We start from the raw sequence: 12,583 nt of genomic DNA on the forward strand, positions 1-12,583 counted from the left end.
TTGGAAGAGTTCCTGAAGACAAAGTGTACATACAACTCACACTCACCTATCTGTAAAACAAACTTTATCTAAAACATTAATGCTTTATAAACTACAATAAAGGTCACTAAAGTGACCAGATAAAATCTACACTAAGCCAATAATTTATTTTATATCCTTTTAAGTGACATATCTGGCCCTACTGTTTAAACAAACCGACTAAGCAACCATCCAATTGCCCTCACCTCCACTTCCCACCCCCTATTCTTTTTGCTTTGAAGGTAAGTATGAAGTTCAACTCAATCCTAAAAGACTGCTTCACCTAGGAGCTACGTTTTACCTTGACTTTCTTTATGACCTTGGGAGGAAATCTACCAAATGACAATTATAATACCATTTGTGTGTTCCTGCTTATTAATGAAATTCAATTCTAATATGCAAACAATAGTGAATCTTTGAACCTAGAGAGCTGAAAGCCTTTGGGTTACAAATATCAAATGATGTGTAATGTAAACCACATTTTTAAAACTTAATTTGACTAGTTAAAAAAATTACAAAGGCCCCAAATTAAACAAGATTGAAAAACAATTCTGAGAAACACCAACAGCCTCCTATTATTTCTCTTTAGTGACAACTGATTTGCAATGTGGAAAATAACAAGAAGGAATAAAAGTAGTTTTAACTAGCCATTTCCTTGCTTTGTAAGCGTTAACAGCTGGACAGCAAACGAAAACTTGGCAAAGAACGGGAAGACGGTATATAAAGAAACCTACAACCTGAAAATTACGAAGATAACCTATCTTTGAAGTCACTAATTGTATACATACGTTGGGCAGTAATCTTGGTATTGTCTTATTAGCACTGGAAAGGTAAATCCCTGCCTTGGAGGAACATCTACTAAGTACATCTCAAGATCTTAGTGCAGTTTACGAGCAGTATCTTGGTAGGTTTCCCTAAGGTACTCTAAAGTACTTAACATCCTTCATACATCCAGCCACGACAAGAGTGAGAAGTAAATAAACACGACCGACTTATGCAATTATTCATCACGGAATTCTAGTCAAGAGTGCAAAAGTAAGTATCTACACAGGCATTTACTACCCAAAGAAAGCATAGAATGCTCCGTACACTAAGATTCACCCTTAACTGACCACTATAGAAACCAGAGGCCTTCACTCTGGATTTCAAAAAGTAACAATGTCAACTCCCCATTTTAACAGCAGACAAACAGTGCTTCGTGAAATCTCTTCTTCCAGGTCCTCACAAGGTGAATCTAAAAACTGAGAGAGAGAGCAACGCCCCCTCTAAAGGCACCCTACCGTAAAGAATGAAATAACGAGAACATCAGACGGGTCCAGGTTAGATAAGCAGATCCAAGCCGATACCCGGGAGGGACCGCAGGTCTGGGGACTAGAGACGTGAGATCGGGATGTGTGTGCGGGGGGGAGCAAAGTGAAATCCAACCCCAGAAATCACAACACAGGCCGCAGCCTGAGAGCTGAAGCTGGCGGGAAGTGAGCTCCGCTCCGCTCCCGGGGGAGTGCAGAGGCGAGCGGCTCCACACCGCGGTCGGACGCGCGCCCACGGGGCATGCCTACCCAGGCGCCGGAGCCGCTGGCGAGCCCGGGCGCGAAGGGGAGGAGAGCCCGGCAGACGGCCCCGAAGAGGCGGCGGACTACGGCAGGGCGCAGCGGCAGCGTCTGGGCGAGGGGGATTACCTAACTGTGACGACAGAGAAGTGTCCCCGGGCTCCGGCGCCGGCCCCGGCTGCGCAGTGTGTGGTGTCTTTCCCGCTTCGCCCGCAGCAGCAACAGAACCAGCTCCTTCAGCCAGTCGCCATTTCCCGCCTACCGACCTGCGGCACCGCACGGACGGGGACCCGGATGGAACGCGGCTGCCCCGCGCAGGCGCCCTGCCTCCCCGCTCCCCCTCCCGCCGCGACCCCGCGCGGAGGGAGGGAAGGAATGCGGGCGGCTCCGGCAAAAAAAAAAAAAAAAAAAAAGCCGGAAAAAAAAACACCCAAGAAACAACTTTACTTCCGTAAAGAGCGCTAGAGTTCCTGCGGCCGGAAGAAACTCAGGAGCCCGAGTTCCTGACGAAAACAGACGGCAGGGCCTTGGGGCCGGATGCAGCCACAAGGACAAAATCCGCCGGGCTCCGCCGGAGCGCGGGATGTTTGAGCGTGAGGGGCCTCCGTAGCGGCGGTCGCAGGGGGAGTAGGGAGTGGAGAGGCGGGGACCCGAGGACGGTTCCCCCCCGCGGCTAACGGAACTGCCTCAGCGCAGCGGGGGGGCGCTCGGCTCGGGGGCGGGGCTCGGGCTGCGCCCCCTGGCGGCTGCGGCGCAGTCCCGGGCCGCGGCGGGCGGGGCCGGCCCGGCGCGCGGGGAGGCGGGGCGCGGACCGCTGCGGGGCCGCGTCCGGCCGGTCCCGGAAGGTCTTCTTTTCCCGCGCGCCGCCTCGAGGGCGCAGCCGTCGTTCGGGGGTCACGTGAACCCACGCCTCGCGTGTCGGGCCGTTCTGATAAAGGGCCTCCTCCTACCGCGGGCGCGAGTCAGAGGGCTGACAGACTCACGGCTGAGCATGGACCCGTCCGGGGCGTCCAGTTCCAGTGGAGAGGCAGGAAACCAAGCGTGCTGACGGGAGGAGCATGGTCTGTGCGTAAAACTCCGGGTCGCTGTCGTTATTCCGTCAAGAAATATGTCCTGTGAACTCTTCATTTGTTAGCACCGTACCAGACGCAAGGGATGCGACAGAGAACAAGGCAGGCACTTCGAGAGTTCACAGTCTGTTGAAGAAGACCGACAAGGAAACAGAATTGAGATGCGTTGTGAAAAAATGACCACAATGAGTTCTTGACGGGTGCCGTAAGAGCACGGGGGAGACACGGGGTAGGAGGTCTGGAAAGGCTTTAAGACGACGTCTGAGTGACACGTGAAGAGCCGATGTAACGAAGGAAGAATACCTAAGTAAAGGAAACGAGATGGAAAAGTCGAAAGACGCGGTCGCATTGAGCACTTGGGGAGGTTGTTCTATGCCACAGGGATACAGGAGTTGCCGGGAAGATGGTGAGAGGTAGGCAGAGAACTTTGTGAATCTGGTTGGTGCTGTTTCAAAGTGTGGAGCAGGTGGGTTGTCTTCTGAAAGCCTTAGATTCTACAGATCATGTCTGTTAGAACTCAGGATTCATTTGGATCCTAAATCTTCCCGGTACCAGAATGCTCTGAATGCGACGTTTATTGAGAGCGGTGGTATACAGCGTGCAGAACTGGTAGTACTCCGCAATATAACAGATTCCTGAAAAACGAATTGAAAATCAACAAATAGTTGTTGATTATCTAGTGTGTACATGAAAAGCAACAGAATATAAGCAATTACCCCAATTGATTAATAAAATAACTATTACACCAAGTTAAAATTGGAAATATTTCTGAAACAATCTCAAGTAGTAATTATTTCATATCTTCACTCTTAAAACTTAAATATTGATACTATATGGTATTTACAAAGTTTTGTATATGCATTTTGATTCTCCCAGCAGAGATAGGCAGGTGATATTAGTCCCTCCATTCTTTAGTTGAAAACACTGAAATTTTTTTTTTAAAGCAAGGAAGAGAAGGGAAAAACAGACACCGTATCCAAAGATGAGTGCAGTCAGCTAATAAGAAATACCATGAGGATCCATGTCCTCCTCCTACTCACTATACCATATCCTACTGTGTTCTGTGGCAGTATTACTATTGTTTAGATGTTAAGGTTAGAAAGGTTGATGGTAGTAAACCTAAATACTTTTGCAATTTATTTAACAATCAGTTTTATAATTTATTTGTTAACTTATGTTAACATTTCAACATCATTTACATACAGTGGTCTCTTTCTACTAGCCCTTTTTCTGGAATATTTAAAGATCAAATGAGATTATGGTGTTTTTCTTTCTCCTTAAGTGGTAGTTGTCAATGTGATTAAGCTTCAATACCAATACTGGTGAAGATTTTAGAATAAAAGTTTAAAATTTTGGACTTTTAAAAAATGTGAAGTATATTTAGATGCAAAGTATTAGCCACAGGGGAAAAAATGGAGAAAGCCAGTGGCGTGTATACTGTTTAAACTCTTCAAAACTATGTTATATGAAAACAATAAACTGACATGTTCACTAAGTTATGTAATACAAGTATCTTGAATCTTCAACAGTCTTTCAGTAGATCCCTTATTCCAGAGTATATGGAATATATATTTACCTTTTTAAAATATATTTGTTTGGCTGCATTGCATCTTAGTTGCAGCACATGGAATCTTTGTTGCATCACGCAGGATCTTTCACTGCTGCGACAGACTCTCTAGCCTGCGTTGTGGCACGCAGGTTCAGTAGTTGAGGCGCTTGGGTTTAGTTGATCAACGTGCATGCAGGATCTTTGTTCCTTGACCAGGAATTGAACCCATGTCCCCTGCATCGATAAGCAGATTCTTAACCACCAAGGTTAAGACTTCCTTGGACCACCAAGGAAGTCTTGAGTTATACATTTTAAGCCCCCTTAAGTGTGAGTGTATAACAGTAAATTTTATGATTTTTACTACAAGGAGCTAAAAACATGTGTCCACACAAATACCTGCTCACAAATGTTTATACTAGCTTTATTCTTAATTGCCAAAACTTGGGGCAACCTAGATGTCCTTCAGTAGGTAAATGTATAAAAAAAACTGTGGTACATCCATAAAATGGAATCAAGCCATGAAAAGATATATGCTTAGTTGCTCAGTCTTGTCTGACTCTTTGTGACACCATGCACTGTAGCCCACCAGGCTCCTCTGGCCATGAGGATTCTCCAGGCTACAAGACTGGAGTGGTTTGCCATGCCCTCGTCCAGGGGATCTTCCCAACCCAGCAATCAAACCCAGGTCTACTGCACTATAGGTGAATTCTTACCGTTTGAGCCACCGGGGAATCCCTGAAAAGGTTTCAGTTCAGTTAAGTCGTGTCCGACTCTTTGCGACCCCATGGACTGCAGCATGCCAGGCCTCCCTGTCCATCACCAACTCCCGGAGTTTACTCAAACTCATGTCCATCGAGTCAGTGATGCCATCCAACCATCTCATCCTCTGTCATCCCCTTCTCCTCCTGCCTTCAATCTTTCCCAGCATCACAGTCTTTTCAAATGAGTCAGCCCTTCACATCAGGCCAAAGTATTGAAGTTTCAGCTTCAACATCAGTCCTTCCAATGAACATTCAGGACTGATCTCCTTTAGGATGGACTGGTTGGATCTCCTTGCAGTCCAAGGGACTCTCAAGAGTCTTCTCCAACACCACAGTTCAAAAGCATCAATTCTTCGGCGCTCAGTTTTATGGTCCAACTCTCACATCCATTCGTGACTACTGGAAAAAGCATAGCCTTGACTAGACAGACCTTTGTTGGCAAAGTAATGTCTCAGCTTTTTAGTATGCTATCTAGGTTGGTCATAACTTTCCTTCCAAGGAGTAAGTGTCTTAATTTCATGGCTGCAGTCACCTTCTGCAGTGATTTTGGAGCCCAAGAAAATAAAGTCTGCCACTGTTTCCCCATCTATTTGCCACGAAGTTATGGGACCAGATGCCATGACCTTTGTTTTCTGAATGTTGAGCTTTAAGCCAACTTTTTCACTCTTCTCTTTCACTTTCATCAAGAGGCTGTTTAGTTCTTCACTTTCTGCCATAATGGTGGTGTCATCTGCATATATGAGGTTATTAATATTTCTGCCGGCAATCTTGATTCCAGCTTGTGCTTCTTCCAGCCCAGCGTTTCTCATGATGTACTCTGCATAGAAGTTAAATAAGCAGGGTGACAATATACAGCCTTAACGTACTCCTTTTCCTATTTGGAACCAGTCTGTTGTTCCATGTCCAGTTCTAACTGTTGCTTCCTGACCTGCATACAGATTTCTCAAGAGGCAGGTCAGGTGGTCTGGTATTCCCATCTCTTTCAGAATTTTCCACAGTTCATTGTGATCCACACAGTCAAAGGCTTTGGTGTAATCAATAAAACAGAAATAGATGTTTTTCTGGAACTTTCTTGCTTTTTCAATGATCCACTGGATATACCTAGAAAGGTTTGGGGGAATCTTTATGCATATTACTAAGTTAAAGAAACCAATCTGAAAAGGCTATATACTGTATGATTCCAATTATATGACATTACGGAAAACTCAAAACTTTGGAGACAGTAAAAAAGATATGTGATTTCCAGGAGTTTAGGGGTAAGGGAAGAATAAGTGCAACATAGGGATTTTTAGAGCTGTGAGTTTATTCTATATGACACTGTAGTTGTGATTACATATCATTATACATTTGTCCAAACTCAGAATTTACAATACAAAGTGCGAATCCTAACATAAACTCAGGACTTTAGTTAATAATTATGCATCAGTGTTGGTTTATCAATTGCAACAATTCTGCACTGGTGCAGGGTGTTGATGGTGAGGAAAACTGTGTGTGTGTGTCTGTGTATGTGTGTGGGAATAGGGTATATTGGGTCTCTGCTATGTTGTATTCAATTTTGCTATTGACCTGAAAGTTCCCTAAAAAGTAAAGTCTACTGTAAGTATGCTTGGGCATGAATACATAGATACACTCATTCAACTATAAGTTTTATAAACTCTAAATACCAATCAAATATTTCCAGTGACAATTTAGTGTCCAAAACGAGATGTACTGTAAGTATAAAATATATGCTAGATTTCAGATTTAGTACAAAAGAATATAAAACATCTCAACATTCTCTACTGATTACATGTTGAAATGGTAATATTTTTGACATATTGGTTAAATATCAGAATTTCACTTTCTTTTTTTTTTTGACAGTTCCATGCAGCTTGTGGGATCTTAAGTTTCCTGACCAGGGATCAAACCTGGGCCCTTGGCAGTGAAGGCATGGAGTCCTAACCACTGCCAGGGAATTCTCTCACCTATTTTTTAAAGGAGGCTACTAGAAAATCTTTAAGTTACACAGGTAGCTTGCATTATATTTCTATTAAATAGTGTTGCACAGGATATTCACAGGGCTTGTTCTCACACTGCATCTTCAGAAAGGCCCTCCCTGGTTATCCTATTTGAAATAGGATACAACATTTATTGTATCCTATTCCATCTTCCATCAACATTTATTTATTCAGATCTAATTTTTCTCATAGCATTTATCACTGAGTATAGAAAATAGTTATTGCTTCCTCTGCCGCGCAAGTTCCATGAAGGCAGCAGCTGTTGCTGTTGTATCCCTAGTACTCAAAACAGTTCTCTACTCAGGAAGGAGTTGAAAGAACGATCCGTGTTCTTTCATGATGGATTCTTTAGGCTTATGTGTTAAGGAGTGGGGTGGACAGCATCTTGAGGACTTAATAAACATTTGAAGAATGAATTCCAAATTCACATTTCAGGGTCTCAGCATTTCAGCCCTCCATTTCCAAATACAGAAAACTACATGTGTATGTCTTCAAGTTCATTCTGCTGCCACCTCCGATCTGCTATTTAACCCATCCAGTGATTTTTCATTTCAGTTATTGCACTTTGCAATTCTAGAATTCTCATTAGGTGTTTATTTAAACGTATTTATTTTTAATTTGAGGATAATTGCTTTACATTATTGTGTTGCTTTCTGCCCACATGAATCAGCCACAGGTATAATACATTGTGTTGCCTCCTTCCTGAGCCTCTGTCCCACCTCCCAGCCCACCCCACCCTTCTAGGTTGTCACGGAGTACCGGGCTGAACTCTGTCACAGAGCAAGTCTCCACTGGCTCTCTAATATTACATATGGTAATGTGCATGTTTCCATGTTGCTCACTGCGTTCATCCCACCCTCTCCTTCTCGCCCTGTGTCCACAAGTCTGGTCTCTGTCTGCCGTCTCCAGCGCTGCCCTGCAGATAGGTTCATCAGTGCCGTCTTTCTAGAGTCCATATATATGCGTTAATATACGATAGTTTTTCCCTTTCCGACTTCACTCTAATAGGCTCTATCATTAGGTTTTTATAGCTTTTGTTTCTGTGCTAAGATTCCCTGTTCACTCATATTTTCATTTAATCTTTGAACATATTTTTAACACCTGCATTAGCAAATAACAATATAACAACAGTAAAAGAGACCATCTCAATTTTTCCAACTATGGACCACAATTTCTTTTGTCTTTGTATATCCAGTAATTTTTTAAATTGAATACTGAGTACTGTGTATCTCTTGTAGAGATTCTGAATTCTGTCACCTCCTGAAAATTGATGATTCTTACTCTAGCCAGCACGTCAGTTCCTGGGCGGTCACCTTACACTAGTGTAGGCTTGGCTTTGTGCTCCATTAGCTCATATCTGTGGAAAGCAAGGAGGACTCGGGTCTCCACACTCTGACTCCCCTGCCATTCGAGTCAGAGCATGTTAGGGCCGTCTACAGTAGGTGTCACTCCGGGGTATGGTCTTCATACTCCTGAAGTACAGTCTTTCTAGTGTTTTAGCTGGCTACACTGTTGTTAAGGAGTGTTCCACCTTCGGAGGCCCAGACACCCAGGGTCCCTCAGCACTGTTTTTCTGCCAGCACTGCTTGACCTGGGTATCTCTGTTCCGTTCTCATCGGTGTCGCAACTGCTGTTCGGTTAAGTATCCGGTGGTCTTGCTGTGGTTATATACCCTGTCCTCAGGCATGGACTTGTGGGGACCCCTTTATGGATTTCTGAGGCCACCTCTCTAAATAGCTTCCTTCTCTGACGCCCCACCCCACAGATTCCAGCATCTCAGCTGCTCCCCACGTGATCTCCATCTTGGCTTGCACTCAGCCTCTTTACACCTCAGGGAGCAGGCTGACTGTGGGGCTCAAGTGCTCAAGTTTCCCCTCTCTGAGAAGTTTCAGTTTTGTGCTACCTGAAAACAGGTGCTTAATGTATCAATATCTTGTCCAATTTTATAGTTGCTACTAATCCAGGAGGGCTAGGTAAGTTACTAAATCATAGCCAGAAGCAGAAGTCGGCCTTCCCTCAGAGTTTTTGATGTGGATCTAAGGAAGGAGGAGCAGCGTCTCTCAGGGGGCAAAACAGAAACCCTGGCCTGCTGGAAATCTTGGTTGGAGCTTTGGGGTGAAGCTGGCCTGAGAGAATGACGAACAAGTGGAGAGCAGCAGCAATCAGAGTGGAGAGCTGCCAGCATTCAAGGCCCCGTTTCAGCTGTCCTCAAGCCAGGAGGAGTTTACCCTGTATGCATTTCCCCCTCCAGCCCCATCTTTTTTTCTGGGATAGTTGGTCTAATTTTCATCTAGAACCCTTAGCGAGGGGTACCTTTTAAAAGCAATTAGATGTAGTCCAATTAGAATTGAATGTTAATGGCCCACATGTGATGTTAAGACTCAATAACCTAAACTTTGAAAATGAATTCATGTCACATTGTCTTATTGGAGCGTATGGTAAAATATGTGAGAGACGTTTCCAAGGTCAGCCGTTGTGGGAAGTGACTGTCTGCCTCATAAATATGTTGGGTTATTTTTTTTTTTAATTCTCTACCCTCATATTCTAGCAAATTTCGTTATGATACAAATGAGAAGTCAAAAAAGCATATAATCTTAAGACTTTTAAATAAAGGGATATGTTTGAGAAATGACTTTGCAAGTCATATTCACATTTTCTCTGGAACCATTTTTTTCATGTATATTTTATATCTGCATTTTCTCTTTATTGGGACAGTAGCAAATAACCCCGGAGAAGGCAATGGCACCCCACTCCAATACTCTTGGCTGGAAAATCCCATGGATGGAGGAGTCTGGTAGGCTGCAGTCCATGGGGTCACGAAGAGTTGGACACGACTGAGCGACTTCACTTTCACTTCTCCCTTTCATGCAGTGGAGAAGGAAATGGCAACCCACTCCAGTGTTCTTGCCTGGAGAATCCCAGGGACAGGGGAGCCTGGTGGGCTGCCGTCTCTGGGGTCGCACAGAGCCGGACACGACTGAAGTGACTTAGCAGCAGCAGCAGCAGCAGCAAATAACCCGAACTTATGCGGTTCTCCCTATCTTACCCCTTCCATACTACTTTTAGCCTCATTTCTATTATCCTTGCTCATGAGACTCTAGCCTCACAACTGCACTGTTTCAGTTACATGAAAATCTGATTATCTGGAACTTTATAGGCCTTGGAACTTTTTGTTTAATTTATAATGGAATTAATGTGTTGTATATGAATAAGAATCAGAAAAATAGAAAAACAAGTTTAATTTTTAATTTATTAGAACCCAGTAAGTGATGATTTTAAAAGCAGAGTTTCCATCAAATTAACACTGAATTCAGGGCAAAAATACATTTAAAAAACATAAACTGTAAGGCAGAAGTAAAACATTATAAAACCAGGATGTCTAATACAGACTGTAGAATGTCAGAATTTTAAGAGATTCACATAGTATTTTATAGCACTAAAATGTTAATACAGTCAGAAATATCAATTGATCCAAGATTTCTCCGTTTATAAAATGTCTAGACTGCTGATTGAAGGCGTTTTGCTGTGTGAGTAACAGCCACGATACGACCAAGTGACTATTTCTATGACAAAGGAGCTAAGGCAGGAAGTTCACGGTTTTCATTTGTGAAGGTTTTACAGTGTTTAAATATAAAGTGTTACTAGGAATATGTTTCAGATTCGTCTTCCCACCCTAACTTCCAAAAGGTACACATCACTTCCCTTTAATTCCATTTTAAAAAATGCTGTAAACTATCATTATAGGCCTGACTACTCACAGCAAAAGCATGAATTACTTACTTTGATGGGGTAGAAAAAACAATTTTAGTAAATCACTACATCTTTTCTTGGTTGCTAAATAATTTTAAACAGAGATCTAATAATTTTTACACCTCCAATAAGTGAACAACCTTTTTTTTTAACCTCTGTAAGTTTGAATTTTGACTAGAACCTGAGTTACAGGGGGTAAAAGAAAAGCATCTCACGTTCACCTGCAATTAACAGTAGCCCTTCTGAAAACAGTTAACAAGTTTAAATTCTCATGATCAAAACCTTTTATTTAGGGGGTGGGGGATAAGATTTAAAAGTGCTTTCAATCAGAAAATAAGGATTAGCTAGCTTACATATTCTACTGAAGGGTGTCAAAAAAGACAAATGCATTTAAAATAATTTTTAAGTCGAGCAAATATGAGGTTTATGGGCTCTTAACTAACATATTAAGTAGATAGAAAGATTCTTCATCTTCATTACAAACTTTTCAGCTATTTTAATAAAATGGCTGTAGACCTCACTGTACTTCTGTTTATCTGTGCATTAATAAAAATCTGTTAAAACCGCTTATTTAATACTTCTGAAAAAGTCTAGTCAAATAAGGTCACTAAAACTACCAGAGAAGCTTTGAAATACTGACTGAAAATTCATTTCAAGGTTGATTTAGCCTCTTTCAGAATCTGGCATTTAAATCATTAATATCTTCATCAACTTTAACTCTGAAAATATAAAAATTTTAGCCAGTAACAGTTACAGTTAAACAGTATTGATATTATGTGAAAAAATAAAAATAGAAAATAGGTCATCAATCATGCATTTCACAATTTCATGAAGTAAGGTAAGTATAACTCATAAATACTGTTACGTCTTTGCAGGTTTTCTCCGCTCACATCAGGCCTCAGCTGAAAGCTTGTCTACCACACGCACCGGCACTCACGTGGAGTAGGAACAGGAGGGGTGATTTTGCATGTCGCTGCCCAGGGTTTGGCTGCAGGTGCCCCTCTCTTTCATGAAACTATTCTAGGTATAACTCCTTGAACAGCGTGAGTAAAGAGTGGACAGAACAGAACACCTGTTGGGCTAACAAGAATGTACTCGTGTATAAAAAGGTTTTCAGCTGAATAATTGTTCTCACTGTGGTTCTGCTATGTGCAACATATAAACTGTACAACCATTTTTCCTGTTTGTCTCTTTGTGGAAAGAATTAGGCTCAATAAAATGTAAAATATACATTAGTTTGCTTTAAATGCAAAGATTAAAGTTTTTCTTACTTTGTTTTTGGCTCAACTGTAACATAACCCCAGAAGTCTCTGCTTTAATAATACAATATGAAAAGTTCACATATGTACATGGGTACATTCTGTCATTAAATTTTTCCTTAAATCTATCTCAATGTATCTTTACAACTGATACAACTGATCTTTACAACAAAAGTCAAAATCAACAAAGTAGAAATGGTTCCATTTTACAGCACTTTAGGTTATCTGAAGTTTTCCTTCACGGCTTAAAGGGCATCGTTGAAACGTTGCTTTCCATAGTCTGCAGGATCCATTTGAAGTTCTCGTTCTTCATCGTCTATAAGGAAAACAATCAGGTATCAAGAATATTATTTTTAAAATCACTTGCAAAAATCCAATCAAATACTATCTTTTTTTTCCCTTCAGCCTACTCCTTATCTTACACCTGGAAATAGTGTTCTGTTTCTTAAGATGCTTGGTTAATGAGTGAAAAGTCTGTAACTGTTTTAGAAGATCACTTAATTTTAACAAATCTTTTGATGATAGAGAAGAAAAAAGCAAAGGAAGGGAAGAAAGGAAGGGAAAAGAGGGGAAGGGGACAGAGAGAAAGGAAGAAAGAAAGATGGGGAAAGAAGAAAGAGGATGAAAGA

At 42.1% G+C, this 12,583-nt stretch overlaps 2 protein-coding genes across 7 annotated transcripts in view; both read right to left on the reverse strand.

The window, feature by feature from the left end:
• The window catches only part of CTDSPL2 (CTD small phosphatase like 2), a 76,233-nt gene extending 74,268 nt beyond the window's left edge, over positions 1-1,965 (reverse strand). For 2 of the 5 annotated variants that reach the window (XR_011465730.1, XM_070378338.1), the window contains exon 1: positions 1,698-1,962. The gene's annotated coding sequence lies outside the window, so the exon portion shown is untranslated. Of the gene's footprint in view, positions 1-1,577; positions 1,599-1,697 lie in introns of those variants that run through there. The other 3 variants (XM_070378341.1, XM_070378339.1, XM_070378340.1) reach the window with 3 other exon arrangements.
• An 8,212-nt stretch (positions 1,966-10,177) lies between these two features.
• Positions 10,178-12,583, reverse strand: part of GOLM2 (golgi membrane protein 2) — an 89,636-nt gene continuing 87,230 nt past the window's right edge. For both annotated transcript variants that reach the window (XM_005888603.3, XM_005888604.3), the window contains one exon: positions 10,178-12,270. In XM_005888603.3, the coding sequence (XP_005888665.2) occupies positions 12,200-12,270 (71 nt within the window). In that variant the 3' untranslated portion in view covers positions 10,178-12,199. The remainder of the gene's footprint in view (positions 12,271-12,583) is intronic.

The sequence above is a fragment of the Bos mutus genome, chromosome 10 (assembly GCF_027580195.1).
Source record: "Bos mutus isolate GX-2022 chromosome 10, NWIPB_WYAK_1.1, whole genome shotgun sequence".
In the NCBI taxonomy this organism is placed as follows: Eukaryota; Metazoa; Chordata; class Mammalia; order Artiodactyla; family Bovidae; genus Bos; species Bos mutus.